General features: G+C 44.1%; 1 protein-coding gene across 1 annotated transcript in view; it reads left to right on the forward strand.

Annotated features, from left to right (window-relative positions):
* Nucleotides 1–19,507, forward strand: part of CPPED1 (calcineurin like phosphoesterase domain containing 1) — an 89,666-nt gene extending 70,159 nt beyond the window's left edge. The window contains exon 4 of the mRNA XM_019540141.1: nt 18,847–19,507. Coding sequence (XP_019395686.1) covers nt 18,847–19,079 — 233 coding nt within the window. The 3' untranslated portion in view covers nt 19,080–19,507. The remainder of the gene's footprint in view (nt 1–18,846) is intronic.
* Nucleotides 19,508–20,145: the final 638 nt, after the last annotated feature.

Consider the following 20,145-nt stretch of genomic DNA (forward strand, 5'->3'; position numbering starts at 1 on the left):
CTCCCTATGTACCTATAGAAGGACTTTTTGTTGTCTTTTACTTTGGTAGCCTAATCTCCATGCCTACCTTGGCTTTCCTTGTCTCATACCTGCAGGCCCTGGCCATATGAATATACTCTTCTCTGGATGCTGAACCGTTTTTCCATTGCCTGTACACTTCTTCTTTTCTTTTTGAAAAGTTCCCTGATGTCCCTGTTGAGCCAGGCAGGTTTCTTGGCCCCTTTCCCTCCTTTTGACCGCATGGGGATGGCCTCTTTTTGAGCAGTGACAATTGCCTCCGTGAAGAAGCACCACCACTTAATAAGGAAAGCTTCCTAAAATGAGGAAGGCTAGTTGGAAGGAAAATGAAAAGGTGCAGCCAAGAGAGTAAAATGCCTACCAGAAGCATCTGCACTGTAAACATGTACCATAAATCAGCAAAGACATGAAGTGATCCAAGAAAAAAAATCAGAGCCAGCATAGCCTAATAGCAGAATAAGTGAAGTTGCTGGAGGCAGTGAAACATCGCCCAAAAAATAGTAGTCACATCCACATGAGGAAAACAGGCACACAAGCTCTGGCAAGTTAAAATGACCTTTTATGTTTTCTTGATGTTCCTTATTATGGCTTTACATTAGAAGCAAGAATCAAGCCACAGCCATTGCTTGGTGGAGCCATTAGAGGGCCACCATGGTAACATACACTTGGGGGAGATCAGGCCGTCACAAAGCTAAACTAGTTCTTTTAATCGATCTTCACATTTCCACATCAGACTGGTTGTTTTTTTAGAGAATAAATCTGAAGAACTGGCTCAAATGAGATTTTAGAGCAAATTGACAGACCGATTAGTAACAACTCACCAGGATTCAAATAAAGGAACTCAGATATGAAATTGCAGATTAGTGTTGTAACCTACCACTAAAATGAGACAGATCCCCAGAGCTCAAGGATCAGCAGTGTAACCACCGGTCTTTAAAAAGGACTTCAGTGGCAATAGATGAGTCAGATGGCTGTTCCTGACAACATGGTAGAATCTATCATGTAAAAAAAATAGCATTGATGGTCTATGATATGCTAGAGAAGAATCACCCTGGCTTTTGTAAGGGGAGCTGTGTCTCACCAGTCTGCTTAAAATCTTTGACTGTGTCAACAAACATGTAGATGAGTTGGATTCAGTGGAATTTTCAAAATGTTTTTAACAAGATCTTTCACCAAATGCTTTTTCAGAATCTAAGCTATTATGGAAAGCTGTGAAGAGACACTGTCAAGGGGCAGGGCTACCCATGTGGCCCTCGACAGCTCGCCAAAACTCATTAAGCGGCCCTCCACCCGAAATAATTGCCTGCCCGTGGGCTAGATGGAGTCTTGGTCTGACCCAGTATAGCACTTATGTATGCAGTTCAGCAGGATCTAGCATACTAGTTCTTTCAGAGAAGCCCTTGTAGTTCATTCTCCTGTTTTTGGTGATACAACAGAGCTAAGAAAAAGGTGTAGCAAACGCTGATAAATATTCTTCTTACAAAAGAACTGCTGAAACTCAAAAAATACAAAACTAACCGATGTCATTGAAGCTCTCTGTAATCCCTTTGCACTTAGTATGTTGCACAGTAACTTTTGGCTGCGAAAATCAGGTTCTGACACATTAGAATTAATGGAGGAGGTAGAAATCTTTAAAAGCTTTGTTTAATTCCCTCTTGAATACATGCGCCATGTAAGAAGGTGTTAAGAATTCTGAGAAAAATTAAAATAAATAAGGTGCCCTTGAAATGCTTTTATCCAGAAAAATCCTACAAAATGTGAAAACCCCCTTTTTTTCCTTGAAATCGTTACACAACTTGCTTAAAGGAAAATAAATAGCATGAGAGGTAGTATTTCAAATTACAAAAGCAACGAGTTACCTTCTACAGCACTTACTCTTCCATTATCTGAACTGCTGTATATGTATGCAGTCTAAAAGTATGAGCCAAGGCAGTGTAATGTAAAGTATATATTACCTTAGAATAAAAGAAAGGCTCTTTTAAAACTCACTTCACAGTCAAGATTCTAAAGCATGTGCAATTATCAACATTTTACAACAACTGTTAAGTATCATCTGAAGATAAACTCCATGTTGCTCATTGATTAAATGTGTCATGCAGCATATGCTATTAATAGGCTGCTCTGTGCTCACAGACTGATACACAGAAACTCATTTAAAGTCCATTACTAGGCGAGCATATTTGGAAAAAAGACAGTCAGTTCTTTGGAACAGCCGATCTTTTTGCCTTGTGTCAGAATCAGCTTAGCTGGCTGGAACCATTAAAGAAATAATTTTCCTCATTTTCCTTCTCCTGGCATGAGCTTTATGCTTGTAGCTCTCTATCATCTTTAGTTGAGACTTAATCCACTAAGAAAGATCAGAATCAAGCCCTCTATTTAAGTAGTTTTAATGAAAGATCAGGACTTTTTCAAACATATATTTTCAGGTGGTAGTGGCAGTTATCTCTGGTCTGCAGGAGGGAAGATAAATGTTTTTACGTGTTTGTGCAATCCAAGTATAGTTTCAACAGTAATTAATAGCTGGAGGTATAGTGAAATAACTGATTCTTAGTCTTGAAAGAACTGGTCTCAGTTCCATTTCCATCAAAAGTCAGTGTGGTGATCTTAGTCATTCCCCTTATCAGACTCTTTAACATCAGAAAATGTCTACATAGTTTGATATATATCTCTAAGATTGTTAGACTCGCTTGGAAAGATATTCTGAGCTTGGATCAGTGGAAGTTATAACTATGTTCCTCTGTGATGACGAACCTTTCAGTAGTTCTAGAAAAGGCCTGTAAGGACAGCTGAAGGCAACAAATGCAGTGCCACCTATTTTAATATATCCTTCTGCAATGATTTGGAGAATCTGTCCATATGTGGCCAATAGGTATGTGTGTTAGACTTCATATTCCATTTTGAATGTGGTTGGTTTCCTTCTCTGGTGTCTTTTGCCTTCGTATTGACTAGAGACAGAAGTTAAACATAAACTGGTTTAAGTGATCAGAAACTGGTTTAAATCTGTAACAGAACAGAAGTTCAGTGCACATAAACTGCTTTCAAAATGGCCCAAACTGATTTAAGGTAAACTTGGTTGGAAGTAATGTTAGACTTAATTGATTTAGATCAGACTGGTTTATGAGACTTCTGTCTCAGATCCCTTCCTAGTTCCGGTTAACTCACAGTCCACCAGCATCCCAGGTTGCTTTGCAGCCCCGGACTATGCTGTCTGCTCCAGTGGAGTAGGGACTACCTCTCCCCTCTGCTCCTAAGCCTACTTCCTGCCTGCATCTGTCACCCCATAGGGACAGGGGTGGGGAGGCAGAGGACCAGACTCCTAGACCTCCCTAGCCAGGCTCTACAGAGCACGTGGGGGAGGAAAAGCCCTGGTGGTGGGGGTTTTTGACCCTTCGCTACCCCTCCCCCTTCCCGGATGCTGATTGCTTCAGTGGCTGCTACAGGGCAGAGAGAGGAGGAGTCCTCCAGGCTGGGTGCCTGCCCTTGCAGCCCAGCATGGGGGTACTAGAGAGCCCATGCCTTGGGGGGCTTCCCCCCACCCCAGCCCAGGGCAGTCCCAGGGAATTCTTCTCCTCCCAAATGCCAGAGCTGCTTGCTGTAGTCCTTATGAGTCTCAGGGAGTGGAAGGAAATTCTCCTGCTCTTCCACAGCCAGTTTTGCCTCAGTTGCAGTGAGCTTGAGGCAAAACCCATTGCAGGGGAGTGGAAGAATTTCCCTGCATTTGCTGAGGCTACCCTGGGCCATCCCTGAGACTTACAGTGGCTAAGGCAATTGTCTCTGGGGCTCAGGAGGGGACAAATTCCACCCCCTGGGGCTGCGGGACCCTGGGTTGGAGTTGGGGGAACCCCCTCCAGGCAGCGACTCCCCAGTGCCCCCATGCTGGGCTGCATGGGCAAGCATCCAGCACAGAGGACTTCTTCCTCCCTTCTGCGGCAGCAGCTAAAGCAATTGTCGTCTGGGGCAGGGGAGGGGGAGGAGTTCCCCCCAGGTCCCCAGGGCTGCCTGGGCTGGGAAACCCAGGCTGGGGGAGGCTCCTGAGGGGAGGCTTCCCCAAGGTGGGAGTCAGCAGCAGGTTGGGGGCATGAACTAGGAGCCAATTAGGGACACCTGGATGGGTTGGCAATGGCCAGCAGCCTAGGAGATGTGCTCTGGCCTGGTCCATGCAGGCCTTCCCCTGCCTTTCCCAATTGAAAACTAAATGTCAGTTCAGGTGGTTGTCAGTTCAACCTACACAGCTTAAAGGAAGCACCCTAGATTGAGTAGATTCTGCCTTGGGCTCTTTGACTCTCTGTACTTAGCCACTGAGATAAAGTCTTTCTAGGCAACATGAGAAATGTTTACACCTGACAATAAGCGAGTAATGAAGTTTAATTCAACTTTGATTGTCCTTTTAACTCAAGCATCCTTGAACAGATAAATGGCTACCACCTAGAATAACCCCCTGGCCCCCTTTTTTTCTTAATCTGAATTCTAGGGCAGGGGTTCCCAAAGTTTTTATGCCATGGCCCAGGAAACCATGGCCCAGTGGGGGGTGACAAACACTGTGCTGCCATGGGCCCTGCAGAAGGAGCCACAGCCTCTCCACCTGGCTCTGCGGGCTGCGGTTTGCTGGTCTATGGCTGCTTCTGGTCTGGCAGCTGACCATGCACCGGGCCTTGCTCTAGGGTACAATCCCTGCTCTAGGGTACAATTAAGGCACTCTCACAAGGGGCAGTGTTTTGATTGCCTTTCAAGAGGGACTGACATTTAGAAAAGCCACTTTGGGAGAGAGAGAGCCAGCCAGCCAGCATGAGCTTCTGTGGAAGCAAAGTCAGGGAAGGAAAGAAACTGATCAGCCCCATGGTTTGGAGAAGCAGCTATGTACAGGATAGCAGAGGGAGGTTCCAGGACTAAGCACAAAAGTACTCAAGTAATAAAAAACAAACTCATATGTTTTGTCTAGGTCTGTTCCTTTTTGCACCAGCTAAAGCTGAGTGATTGTTTCTTACAAAGTCTGTTTGCTTCCACTATCTCCTATCTTGAATGCCTTTAAGATCAGACCTTTTGAGAAAGGGTGCACTTAAGCTACCAGTGGGTGTGTCTACACATGCAGCTAATCCAAAGCAATAAACTCTGGAGTTTGTTGCTCTTGGGTGCTGTATTTGAATGTGTGCCTGGGACCGCAGTACATTGAGCTGGGTCTCATCATCCTCGGCTGGTAGGTGGCCCTGGGGTTAGCCTGCCAGATTGGGGCTGCTTCTGCCCAGCTCACTGTGTTGTGGAGGGGTTGGGTGGAGCATGAGGATGCTTCAGTGCAGACCTAGCCAGCAGGCAACCACCACACTAAAGCACCCTTGTGCTCTAGCCAGCTGGATTAGTGTCTTGCACATGTGTTACAATGCACTAAAACACTCAGCAGCAGGATAGTAGTTGTATTTACAAGTACTAACCTGCTGCACAGTTTATTAGTTCTGTGTGCCCTAATAGGGTTGCACATGCAGACACGGAAATGTTTACTGTAGAGCTAATTAGGTGGCTCCACAGTAAACATCTTGTGTAGACATGCCCAGTGGGTGGGGGAAGGGGATTGGTACTGGCCCTTAGGGCTTATGACAACTGGGCCACAAGGTCCCATTTCCAAGGCATGACAGGTAGAGAGAGACTGTATCCAAGAAGTATGCAAGGGTGGCTAAAGAAAGAATTAGTGGTGCAGCCTACTTGGAGCAAGGGAAGCTTCGAGCACAAACACCCAGCATTGCAGGACTCAGTATAGAGCTTGGTGAACAAGGCTGAACCAAACTGAATAACACCTTCCCATTCAATGTGGGCTCCTTACACATGTTCTCGTGCTCCTGATTCTGCTTCTTAGGTTAAGGGGAAAAAAACACAGAATGACAAGTAGAAATGGTCCAACAAAAACACAGCTTGGAGAGAGAGCTAGAGGATCATAAAACAGGTGTCTTTGCAGATCTGTCACTGCTTATTTACTTCGTGCAAGGTGTTCTGGTATTATGGCAAGCAGTACAGTTTAGAAAACTAGATAAACTTGTTTTTTTCAGTTCAGAATTAGTGGGAGTGTCAGCAGGCAATTGTATACAGCATCTAACTGCAACATTCCTACCTTTTAGTCAGTGCATTTAATCCATTATTTTTCTGAGCACTATAGTTACTTCCCTTTTTATGAATAACCTATTAGGTACAACTAATGGATTGTGGTAATAGATCCTGTTGTTTGTTAATGGGTACAGTAAGACCTTCTTGATTAACCTTTAAATCAAAATTGCTTTGCATTACAGTAGTGTTGTAAAATATAAACTTGTAAGGGTGCCAATGCTTAGACATTTATTTGTACAGTGGTTAAAGTGTTTTTGTGCTCCCTTTGTACAGAGGTTCTACCAACTGCCAGTTCAGAAATCAGTACCCTGCATGTAATACTAAGGATTAACTACCATCCACTGCTTTAGTTACAATATTTTCTCTAACACAGCCAGCAGCACCATGGTCTTTTACACGCAGCAAACGCCACACAATTGCATTAACTTACCCATGCATATCTTGAATCAGGGCATTAAATGGTGCCTTCCTGGACAAAATGCATTGTTCTTTTCCAATAGCATTTAGAAGGTGTTTTAAAATAATAATTTGACAGTACTACTTTAGGCAAACATTCAAGTGAATACATTAAATTTGAGTGCATTACACATCTTAAGATCTTTTTATGCTCAAGATCAAAAGCAAGAGCAAAGTAAATTGCCTGCTTGTCATCTTAGTATTATCGCATTGACTGATTCAGATTGGCTTCTAATGCTAACAAAAATAATTGGAGTGCAGTTGATTGAATACAAAAAAGTGCATTATTGAAGAACGAGGGTGCATCGTTTAGACCTCTAATATATAGCAGTGACCTCTTTCTATTTCCTTGTTCAAGTTGTACTGCACATTAATACAACCATGTAAAAGTTAATACTCAGAGCTGTCTGGTATTTTCAACAACCATGTGCAATTTTTGGCCAAAGTTTTCAAATATGGGTGCCTGAAGTAGACATCAAATACCACAAGGGCCTGACATGAAGAGGTGCTGCGCCTGCAGAGTATAGCTCCACAGAAAATGTCAAGCACTTACAGTGCCTAATTCTCAGGCACCCAGCCAGTCAGTGGAATTTGCATCTGAGTGACACCTGGTCTGTTGGCCTGTTCTTACAACTTGTGCTAGCTTGAGCCCCCCAGGCAAGATAGTCAATGTAAAGTTTGGCTTTCAAGTGTTTATGTAGTGTTTAGATGGCTGCACTATCAAGACTGAAGCACTTGGAGAACTCTAAATGACTGTAATTAGTCACCTGTCAACTTAAACTGCCCCCAAAGCTAGCAACCAGGCCATTTGTGAATGTAATCCTTGGACCAAATCAATCTTCAGTTGGACTCAAGTAGATTTTGGGCTCAGTGTTTCAAAAGTAAACTAAATCAGTGCTTCTCAGCAGCCACAAAGCTGCCTGGCCATTAGGTGCCTTCATTTTGGCATGAAAGGATCAGTAGGTTTCTAAAGTTGGGCTACTCCATGCTCAGAAGCAACCCACATTGACCACCTCAGTGCCTTGCTCCAGCCTAAGCTTTGTTGCAAGTCAGGTCACTAGAGCTGACAACTCAACTCTCCTCAAGTCCTCAATTCCTTGCACTTTGCATGCCTTGCATCTGTTGGAAGCACAGAACCAGCCACAAGTGCACCTTCTACCCAGTACTTAAAGCACTTGTCCAGGAAATGGCATCTAGGTTACAGGCACCACTTCCCCAGAAAGGATTGATTTTACTTCTCCCATTTCCCAGGGAGACTGTACTAACCACTGAACTGTGGGCTAGCCTGAGTAGCCTGGCGAGGAAGAGAGGGGAAGAGGTCTGGATTCTCTCCACCCTTTCTAGGCGGCTCTATGGGACAAGTGCAAAATCCACAGGGTCAGAGAGTGAAAAAGTAAAAGGGTGTATTTAATTGGCAAGAGAATTAAGCTCAGTAAGCACAGTGACAAGCATGTGTGGGGGAATCCTAGATTGTGATGTGGACTTGCATGACAGTTTATATATTTGCATAAAAGGATTGTATTAGACTAACATTGATTACAAATGGAAAGAGCCTGGCAGAAGGGGCCAGCACTAGGATCAACTGTCCATACCCCCCTTTATTTCAGAACAGCAGCAGAAATGTCCAGGATCATTCTGTTTATCCATGCAGTTAATTGCTATTTAGTCAGAACATGCAACATACCAAGACCCTACCCTAAACTCCAAAAGGTAGTTGGAGAAAAGTATGTACTATTATACTATACATGCTAGGTGCTACCTGCTTCCCTGGATCTTGTGTAGTTAAATAAGCCTCTTTCTCAGACTTTCCCTCAGGCTGGCATTGAAGTTTTAAAAAATAATTCCATTGAAAATGGCCAAAAATATTACGGTACATTAAAAGCCTGTCGTTGGATTTCTCAAACATATCCAGGCAGTGGTGCCCACACCATTTCAGTTCTATACTAAGGGACTTCCTAGATCAGTCAAGGATAAATGTAAATAATTCAGATTAGCATCATCAACATAAATTAAATGTGCTTCATGGCAGAGCAAAACAAGCCTAAAGTTGTCTGTCAGACTGCAACTTTCTGCACTATTTTCACTAGCTTCATATCTTCTCTGACTTCTCCTTCTAATTAAATGTAACAGAGTTCTTTTCTTTTTTTCTTTTCTGGTTGGTTGGTGTAGTCTGGTCATTGCCCTTTTCTTTCTTTCAAAGCACAGGGTTATATGGAAGGCAATAAGATGCCATTTTAGAAACACCAGAAAGCTTCTGGCTGGAGATGGAGATCATTTCCCTTACTAAGTTAAGAAATAGATGTTGATGTGAAGGTTTACATCTCCCTACAGTTTTGATAGCAACTTTTCCATAAAATATTAGGAAAAGAAAATCAAAATTTGAAATAATGCTTTTCACTCTGCAGAACTGTGGAGAAGAACTGAGAAAAGTGACAATAACAGGGAGGGCTGCCCTGGCATGTAATTCCTAGAGCAGTTCTGCTCCAGATGAAGAAAAGGTTAAAATATTTTTTTTGTGCAGACTTAAAGCTGCCATAATAGAGGAAAACTGTGTGTCTTCCTATCTCAATTGACAACAGCTAATCGAGATGTTTTACACCAGGGGTGGCCAACCTGCAGTTGGTGCTGCATGAGGCATGGACAGCCTGGGTGTATGTGACCCACAGTAGACTGGGAGCGGACAGGTAGCACAGTGGCAGATAAGGCAAGGAGCAGAAAGCAGAGAATCAGATCAGGCAGGGAGTGCAGGGCAGGAAGGAGAAAGCAAAGCAGCAGTTTGGGCAGGAATCACAGATTAGGAAGCTGAAAGCAGAGCAGCGGATAAGGGAAAGGGATTGAGGTGACACTTGGTGAAGGTACAAGATTAATTTGTGGCACATCTGCCAAAAAACGTTCTATATGATCAGTTCTAGCACTAGTCACACATGGCTAAATTTAACGTTTAGGCCAGTGATTCTCAGCTGTGGGGTGCTTTGAGATCCTTTCAAGGGTGACGTAAGATGCCACAGAATGTTAGGGCTGTTAGCTGTGCAAATGTGATTCATGAGACAAACACAAGGGCCATGTCCAGACGAGCATGGCCGTGCTGTATGTGGCACTGCAGACACGTCTGTGATGCCACGTACCACACATTCAGCTGTTCTCCATGCTGCAAGGGAGCGGGGGTGGGGGGAGCTTGACCCCTGGCTATCCAGGAGTCAACCCATGCCAAAAAAAAGTGGAGCAGCACGCATGGGACAGCACATGCTGCTCAATATCAGAGCCTGGCCAGCTGGAGCCATGCTCCAGCTGCTGGCCAGGCTCTGCATGGCAGGATCACCACTGCTGCAGCCCCAGAAGCCACCGAGGACCCCAAAGGAGAATGTTAGGGCCATCTGTGTGCTAGCCCCAACCTTCCCAACCCCACCCAGGGTAACTTGCAGTGCACCAAAGGGCTCATGGCACAGGCATTCTCCAGGGACAGGTAGTGGTGGCACAAGGTGTTCCGCTGCTAATTGTTCCCGGGGAACCAGATGTCCACGCTGGTGTGGACATGGCCAAGGATTTCAAATAGGCATCTTCAGTGTTGAAAACATTCTGACCTGTTGTGGTCTTCCTGAGCTTTTTGCAATAGAAGAATCGCGTGAAGCTAAGAGCTGGCATTTTTCAAGGGGTGCCTTGAGTGTCGAGGGTGCCACAAGTCCAAAAAGGTTGAGAACCAGTGACTTAGATGCTGTTAAGCAGACCCCTAAACATGGAGGCACCTAAAGTCCTTCAGTACCTTAGGACCAGATTAAATGAAGGATTGAAGCACTTGAAAATTAAATGATGCAAGACTTAACGTTTTGTGCCTGAGTACCAAACTAAACCTTAGAACACCCTGTCTCCCGGGGATAATTAGCCGGATCAACCTGGGATCCAAAACAGCCAGCACACCAAGCAGTGACCCATTTACAGCCAACCATGAAGAAATATTTAGTGCAGGGGAGGTGGTTTTTATATCCTGTTCCTTAGGGCCCTTAGTCAGGACTGCAGCAGGCTCCACTATACACTCAGGATCTGCAGCCCTGAATACTCTCATGAATTTCCTACCTATTGGGAATTTTTACCATCTTGTACCATCTATACTTTTCCCAGAGCCTGATGAAGGGACTTTGATTCCTAAAGCTTGCAGAAAAGAACAATTTTCTTGTGATTTCCAAGTTGCTCTAATAAAAGGTATAATTTTGGAACCAAGAGTTCTAGTTTTTTGTATGTCCTCATGAAGATAGGCACTTATGTTCTTTCTTTCAAAGAATCAATCAGGGATCACTCTTTCCTTTCAAGCACAAAGCAACCTGAAAACAAGCAGAAGTTTCCCCATCATGCAGTCTGAAATGGAGAGTGAGCTTGAATTTTTTTCACTCTCAAGGGGGCTTCAAACCCCCATGCTCCACTTCCACCATCAGGTTCTGGGTTATTCTGGATGTTCCCTCTTCTTGAGCATATGCCATTGTACAGAAAAAATGTAAGATGCACCGTGTGAGGAGGAAGCATGACTCTTGGCCTTAGTGTTTGAAACTTACTCCTCCAACTGGTCCAATCCCTAGTCCCAAGATCATTTTGTTTAATATAAACTAAATGTTAATGGAATAGCTGATAGCCTGGACTGATTGCACCCCCTTGTGAGGACAGGAGCGGGATTTGAATCAGCAGCAACAATAAAATATCTGCAGTAGGGTTATTGTAATCATGATACTTGGAAACTATTTTCTACTGCATCTTTGAGGGAGTCGGCATGGGACTTTTATAGGCTACCATTTCCTTTTAAAAAAATCTGAAAGTGTACAGAAGCTCTCCTAACCATTCTGATTTTTTAAACTGTTTTTCTAGATCATAACACTGAGTCAGAGAAGCGGTCTTTTGAAGTTTATTGCACTGAATTATAGATGCAAATGTTATCCTAGGTAGGTATGAGGGTAGTATATTGCACTGAGTAAAGAATATTCATATTCAGATCAAAAACTGAAATAGGGCAGGCCTTTCAAAGTGAATAAGGATGGCTTCAGTGCCTTATTTTGCCAATCATATTGATTATTTCATTCTCCGTTTTCTGGAGAATGATTTGCCATTGAACTAAGACTTGGCTTTTAATATTGGAAAGCCTATGCAGGTTTTATTGCACATACAGTAGCAAATGTTCTACAGCAAAGGGGGTTTGTGAGGCTAATTTATGTACTTTGTACCATCTTTCAAAACATTTAAGGCCTACTTTTTCCCTCCTACAAAGAGTACACTAAACATGACAGGTTCCATCTGCCCAAGTTCCCTACTCATTGATCTCCTCAGAGGAACAGGAGTGTGTGAAGGCCACAGAAATTGTTATGAAATGAGCTGTCTCCCTGGTAAATCCTGGGACAAAGGATGTTGAGTCATCCCCTGGCTGCAGTTCTGATTCTCCCATCTTTTTGGCTCTGCTCCTGCCAAGGGAATTTGCTTCCACAGCATTTTGAGGTCTTTGCAGCAGATGGCATCTCACAATATCCTTTGTTTGTTGGCTAAAAAGGTAACAGGATTGAGCCCAGAAGCAGAATTCAGGGTGCCTGTAAAACCAAGGTATCTTAGTGGTTTAGTTAACAGTTGGGGCTTGTGGAGTGGGCCCAAGGGTCCATCTTCAAAAGAAGGAAAACTTGTAAATTAGCAGCAAAGCTTTTCCCCTTCTCATCCTAAGAAGCTAAGCCTCTGCAATCTAGAGCTAGTTACAGTACAATCAGGAAATCCAAGACAAAAGGAAAACAGGTCTGAGACTGAAAGCTTGAGAAGACTTTCCCAAACAATAGTACTTCCTCATTATTAGAGAGATAATGCCATATATTAAAAAGTAACAAAAAGGATGGTCCAGTTATTAACATTGACTTCAGTTGAGTACATTAACCTGTATTTCACTCTTCTTTTTTTAAACATAGAGGGCATGTCCAATGAGCACGCATGTTTAAGGCTGTTCATTTCCCATGGGGCAAATAGCAGCAGTACAATATTTGTGCATGTGCACCATATTGCTTTTTTAGCAGCATTTTTTATGATACCAGTGTCAAAAAAAAACTCCCATGCTGCAAATTAGCAGCATGGGAAATGAGTGCATGTGCAGTTTGCACATGTGCACTCATCAGGATGTGCCCAAGGAGTTTTACTCTTTAGATGCCTTATGCTGTGAGTTATGCAAAACTGAGGCTTGTCTTTAATGAGTACTGAAAGGCCCTCAACGTCCAGAGGTCACCGCAGAAATCAACACAGTTTTCTGTTCCAAGAATAGGAGAGTTCTCTCTACCCAATTCAGGCTGTTTATGGGATGTTGTTGTTTAGTTTACTTTCTTGGTCTGGCTTTCAAGTGCTGTAAGCCATGTAGGTCTTGCTTCTGCTTCTCACAAGAATGGAAACCAAATCCAGCAGGGAGTCTTAAGAGTAGAACGAAAACACCATAAATGCTTCTAACTAGCAAGTTGTTCTGATGAGCTTTCTGGGATGCCTATTTGCCTTGGAGTGGATGGGGCCTCTAAGCTTGTTCAGTGGTGCGGAATATGAACTTGATTCTTGATTCTGGAAGTTTTAATGATAATCAGGACGTTTGTAGCTGACAGACACACACCATATGTTCTATATCTAGTTACTGTTGTACTTCATAGGTGCAGTTCCCAAGTTTTAAAACTGCTGGGCCAGAAATCTTTGGTTTCCATAGGCAACCTGAAGGGAGTAAGAAGTCCTCTTCTCACTGACCTTTTCCATGATCTAGGAGCATTCTTGAACACAGTGTTTCACCCAGAGAAAATACAGGTGACGTCATGAATGAATAAGTAAAGGAATGTGGCTTGCTGCTTCCAAAAAGTGCCAGATCCTCTAGCTGCTTTTCCACCCCACCAACTTAAAACCATTGTTGAAGTCATCTCTTACCGCCAAATTTTTCCTTGGCCTGAGCACGGAGTAAGCAGGGCCTATGAATGTGAAGTTTCTGCACAATCAGCTCTTTAAGAGGTCCACAATGCTCTAGAGTAGCAGGAGAGAGGACAATACTACGCAGCCAACTCATGAAGAAGGAGTTCTTCTCATGTAGTCTCTAGGCCTGCTATGTAGGGATGTTCTTCCCCCTCCTAACCCGCCTCTCAAATAGAGGTTTGCCTACAGACTCTCATTCTTCAAAAATGCCTTCCCTTACCAGAGTAAAGGAGGAAGAGATGTTAAAAACTATGTAAAACTCTATTCTTGTCTCTCAAGGCAGGAGATAACTCAAAGAGTGTCCTTATAGGAAGTAAAGAGGACTCCATTCTCTGCAGTACCACCCGCTATGCTACATTGTGAAACTAGAGGGGCAGATGGTTACAAGAAACCAAAAGTAGGCTGTGTGCATGAAAGACAGCAAGCCTGTTAATGGATTATAGAAAGGTACCAAAAAAGGTGCCCCGCAGATTCCTGGAACTCTCTTAGTATGCTCATTTATTAGTATGCAAGAATCTGAAAACTGCCTGTATGTTACAGTACCTGCCATTGACAAAATCATCAAACAGTCTGGAATGCTTGGGGCCAGGCTTCAGCTGGTATGGCAAGTACAGCATACAAGATCTGAATTCACGATCGACTCACAAAGGAGAAAAGGAAGGCAAGCAGGCCTCCACTGCTTTAAACACGAGGTGATGGGTCTACTAGCACACAGTTGTGCTCTAAATAATTCAGAGGCTCCCACACAGGTTAGGGCATATCTGAAGACCCATTCCCAGATGCTCATGCTAATATTCAGCAGCAGCTGTACAGTTTGGTTGTTGCTCCTAAAGATGGGGTGAAAAAGCTTCAAACATGGCTGTTGACGTGTCTGCATCCTCTGCAGAAAGAATGCTTCCAGCTGCTACCATTCAAAGTGCATTCATACTCCACTGTGACTCTTGCCTCCTCAATGTAGCCCTGGTTGGTGGTTTTTTAATGACTCTTTCAAAATACAATCCAGCATACAGTCTCCTGTATTGGAGCATGTTAAACAATAGGTATTAAAGACAGTTTTTAGAATGGAATCATTTCTGTAGGTAAAAAGGATTTTATTAAGTTATTTTTTCAGTTAAGTTATGGTTTAGTTGAAGTGCATAGAAATGGCTTTTTCAATATTCGTCTTTTCAGCTACTGCTTTAACAATATCAAGCTGAATCTGATCATCAACATCATTGGTATCTAGCAGGGAAGCAGTAGTGTGGACACACCCCTCTTCTGCCATTGACACCAGCTGATTCGGGCACAGGGGCAGCCCCAGAGCCACTCCTGCCCCACTCTGGCTGTAGGCTTCAGGGAGCAGCTGTGCAGGGAGCCAGGCTCAACCAGGAACAGGGTGTCTCTGTTCAGGTTCACCCTTCCAGCATCTGCCCCCAGCAGGAACTGCAGGCACCTGGGGTAGGGGGTGGCACAAGGAGCAGGGCCTGGTAGGAGGAACCTGTACACCATAGCTGTTCCTGTAGCCCCTGGCTGGAGCAGGGAAGGAGTTACTCTACTCCTGCCCGCCAGTTCAGCTGGAAACAGCAGCAGTGGTGTCATAGGAGAGGAAGGGGAGTCCCCTGGGTCTGTCCCCCCATCTTGAACTTCTGCCTGCTTTTAATAAAAGCGTTCAATTGGGTTTTTTTCTTGTGCTAAACCTGTTTGCAAAATGCAGCTATTCATGCTCAGTTCACATTTCTAAATTGTGTATCCGAAGTGATTTGCATTAAATTTGAAAGCAATGCACATTAGCAGTAATTAGCTATAAAAGTGCATTCATGTTTAAATTACATGCCACATTTATTGGCATTCACAAAAAAGTTAGATATTGCCCGAATTGGCCATCATACCCACCTAAATTGACATTTTCATACTTTCTGCAGATTTAATATCCAAGTTATCATGCTGTTTTCTACAGTCCTCTTTGGAACAGTTGTAGCAGATAGAATTGCAAATTGTTAGATAGAAATGTGTAGAATAGATAGTTCTTGTAAAAACTTTTAACATTCAGAAGACTACTGATGCTACAGTGAATGTCTCAGCTCTTTTCACCTTTTATCTTGTTTATAAACACAGTTTTCCTATCAGGGTAAAATGTGCACTATTTTAAGGCCAACCAGGGATGTGAACAGTGTAATATGGAAGCTTTTGATTAAACCCTCTTTAGTTAAACTCATTTCTGAATCTGAATTATCTAGAAGATATCCACCAAGCACTAGAGTGGAATGGCTGAGCAGCTAATATATAGAGAACAAATTACGGAAGCAAAATTTTTGCTTTCAGAGGGCTGTTTTTGTTTATGGGTAACTTTATTTGCAGGTGAATAATTAGATTTTGAAGAAAGTCTGCTGCTTAGTTGCAGGGTTCATCCAGCACAGGCAGAAGGAATCCCATGTGAAGCCAAGGAGAGCGTTCATTATGATATATGTACCCCACTCCACTACAAGCTGAATTGGATGCCAGAGGTGTAACGAGATAGCTGGGTGACCAAGGCAGCCGTGACACACAGAGGTAGCAATAACTTCTGACTGTTGCTTGTCACTAGTGTAGGTGTGTGGCTGCTGTTTTTTCTGCCTCAGTCACAGAGTACAGCACTTGGGGCTGCTGTCCTGGTCACCCCACCTTGGTTACACTACTGCTAGACACATTTTAACACAGTCCTCTAAACAGCCATATACTGATATTCATGTTCAGTTACTAGTGGCCCAAAATAAATTTGAACTTACGGGCAAGAGGTCAGAATAATGAGTGCTGAAATGCCCCAGCTTACTAACCTAAATAAAGTAACCTGTTTTGCAGAAGGAATATATTCCTGTGACTCAGAACAAGCAATTGCACTCCTGAGAAGCCAGGCCACTTACATGCTTTTGGCAAACTTAGATGCACCCTGGTTTGACAGATCTGACCCAGCGCTCTGTAGTGAGAGCTGGACAATAACCCATTTCTCAGCCCTCCTATTACGGTTTTACTTCCAATTCTAATGAACAGCAGTTAACAATGTTGTTTTATTGTAAAGTTATTAATTTTGCCATGGTATAATGCATTGTGATATTACAGGCTTACCTTTTTACATGGACCTCATTCTACTTTACCAAATTATGTGCCCAAATCCATTAAATTGCTTATATAAAGCACAGATTAAGACAAATCTATCTGCTAGTTCAGATCTGAGGATCAAGTCAATAGTAATGCAGCCTTTCACAGATGAATAACACTTCTACCAAGTTTCTACATTTAACCTCTCCCACCTGCTTTTGTGAATGGAGTGGAACAAAAAGTAGAAGTTATTAGCTTGCAGGTTGGTGTGTCATGGTTTCACTTGCTCTGATCCCAGGGAAACCTTGAAAGGAATTAGATTTACTAGGTGAAGTAGAAGACAGCCATTGTTTAACAGAATGCGTGGCAGATGGTAGTAAGTAATCGTAGTTTGTAATGGTGGCTTACCATGTAGTGATAATTTGTAATTATACAAATCAATCCCCATTACTAAGTCACTGAGAAGATAAAACTTTTGGCATGAAAGTAAATCAGTCGAGCTGAGAAGACAAAGGCCATTTTTTTTTGCCATTTCATTTGATCTCAGTATTTTGAAATTTGGCTTCTTTGCATTCGGACTGAAACTTACCTGGCAGCCCAGGAAGGACCCTTAGATTTGATCAGAATAATATGGCAATATTGAAGGATTTGGGGGATCAGACATAAAGTTCTTCTGATCCCAGTCTCATGACTGTTGACAGGCAGGATGCCTGGCATGAAGAGTCCAAGGCTGCGCCATTTCCAGTTCCAGTGATCAGGTGCTGACCACCAGCTCCTTGTGCCCTGGCACTTTTGAAAACCTTGATTTTAAAACATGCCACACATTCAAAGCACCATACAAAGCAGCCTGAAATGTGTTGCAGGACATCTTTGTACCTGATTTGTCTTTTTATGGCACCATAAATTGGTTAAATCTTTGGCATGTTACAATTTATCACATGATTAACATGGCAATCATGCAATAAGTGTAACTTCTGCCAGAGGCCTTTGATACCTCTTCCTAATTTTACTGCAGATATCACCCACAAGTGCTATATCCCAAGATAGATACACTAGAAAAGATGACAGCCTGCCTTCTCATCACATGACTTTTAACTTTGTTTTAAAATCACTATCCCTAGCGTAGGCGGGGTCCTCCTATCGTAACTTGTTGAAACATTAATTGGAAAATAGAGGCACGGAGTCTTTTACTTTCAACTCAGATCTAAAAACTCTATCCTCTAGGTAATTACTTGTTGTTGACAGCCTCTGTAACTCTAAACCAACTTCCTCTTAAATGTTTGCTGTTTCTGACCAAAGCAGTACCATGCAAATACCTTGCATCTTCCATAGAATTTTAATGAGGTGAGGCTTCAGTATTCTCAACGAATATGCATCTGAAGACCATCCTGTTACTAATATTTATTTACATGCTGAGATGCAAGATCAAGTGAATTATTGCCTCTTAGTTTCACAATTTTTGAATCCACTAGATCAGTGATGCTCAGCCTTTTTGGCCAGATGGCCAGGGCCGAGTCCCTTTATAGGGCAGGTTTGGCACGGTCCCATCTGTCTGCACAGAGTGAGGAGGAGGGCAGCCCCACCCCAATCCAGCCATGCACTGGAAAAGGGCTTTGTCTGGTCCCAGCCTGGCCCCTCAGAGGAGGAGGGGGCTTGGTCAAGTCCTGATTCAGTCCTGCAGTGGGACAGGGCATGGCCTGGCCCTGCAGGATGAAGGGGTCATAGCCTGGCCCAAACCTGGCTGGGCAGAGGGGGGATGTGCCAGCCCCAAACCAGCTGTGGAAGGGCAAGGGGGCTGGCCTGGCCTTGTAGGAGGAAGGAGGTGTGGCCCAGCTCCAACCTGGCTGGATGGAGGGAAGGAGGAGTGGCCTGACCCCACAGGGAGGGGGAAGGGGCCACAACCCAGCCCCAGCCTAGTGTGTGGAGGGGAGGGGGTTTGGTCCAGCTCTGCCCTGCCCTGCAGGGCTTGGATTTTGGTAGCGGGGAGGAGTGGCAGTATTAATTGCCACTGTTCCCTCGCCACCAAATTTCCCAAACGGTGGGGAGCCCACAAGCTAGATTCTAAGGCTCTGGGGGCTGCACTTGGCCTTTGGCCAGAGGTTGAGCACTCATGCAGCTTACAAAGAAAAAGTTAAGGTAAACAAAAGAAGTTGTAACTATTCTGGCCATGTATAGCTTTCTCTCCAGTTATAGTGGCTGTCTGAGTCTCAGAAATTAACACGTTCTGTCTTTTGATGTCTTTTCTGTGCAGGCTGTAACCTTTATGTATTTCTTTAACAGGTATTAAAGCTGTATTTTCTGGACACTGCCATAAGAATGCTGGCGGATTCTACAAAGGCCTAGAAATGGTGGTTTCATCAGCAATAGGATGTCAGCTGGGAGAAGATACTCATGGGCTTAGAGTGGTCATTGTCACAGAGGAAGACATTGTTCACAGATACTACAGTTTAAATGAACTGAGTAATCAAGGGATAGGTAAGGATCTACTGGATCTGCTGGTTAAACAAAATTAGCAGTTTTCTTACAGCTCGTCCTTTTTTTTAAGTATTTTTATTTCACATTATACAAAAAGTAGAAGCTTAAGTTCAGAAAAACACTACTATAGGCTGAAGATACAGATTTGTGATCATTATACACAAAGATAGTTCTAGACTTACCATTCAACAAAGCAGAATGGCATATGGAGACAGTTGCACCTTAGAGAATGAAACCAACTGTATGAAAAATAAGGGCATTTGTACATGTGACAAAAAATTGGCTGTTTTTGAGTTTTAATTGAGTCACACTGTACATGTGCAGGGGGTTTTCATGATTTAAATTAGGTTGTTACATTGCAAACTAAACCATATCTGAATGTAGTTTAGTTTGCAACGTAGCTATTTGTAACACTGCAGCCTTCTGACAGCCCATCCCTCTCCCCCTGCTGCAGGAGAGGCAGGCTGAAGGCAGAAGTGGCGAGGGACTGATCCTTTTTTTTTGTGGAGCCCGTCTGCCTCACCCACATCTGGGGAGCAAGCTGCTGGTGGGCCCAGCAGCCCCTGAGCTGCAAGTGGCCCCAGTCCTTCGTTCCATAGTGGTGGCATCCCGTGGAACCGCCCAGGTGGGCTGCTAGTGGACAGGTGCTGCCCCAGCTCAGCAGCCTGCTCCTGCTAGCTGCGGGCAGGCAGCCCCAGGGGGCACCGCCACAGTGAAGGGAAGGACTGGGGCCCCCAGCAGCTCAGGCCCCATCAGCAGTTTGCCCCAGGGGCCTCAGGGGGTGGGAGGAGGATCGGGCCCCTTGCGGAGCCCGCCTGGCACAAGCTGCCACAAGGCCAAGGGGCCCCTGAGCTGGGGGGGCGGAGGGGGGGCAGTCCTTCCCTCCATGGTGGTGATGCCCTCCGGGGCTGCCTGGGCAGGGTGCTAGCTACATTGGTACTACACCAACTGAATCCAACTCTGCATGCTGGAAGCTCAGGGGGTGAGCTGCTGGCAGGACCTGAGCTTCAGGGAGCCCTGGTCCTTCCTTCTACTGCAGCAGCAGTTCCTGGGGCTGCCCGGGAGGGTGGCTAGTGGGCAGGTGCTTTCCAAGCTGGGGCAGCA

The sequence above is a fragment of the Crocodylus porosus genome, unplaced genomic scaffold, assembly GCF_001723895.1.
Source record: "Crocodylus porosus isolate Cpor-Errol unplaced genomic scaffold, CroPor_comp1, whole genome shotgun sequence".
Taxonomy (NCBI): domain Eukaryota; kingdom Metazoa; phylum Chordata; order Crocodylia; family Crocodylidae; genus Crocodylus; species Crocodylus porosus.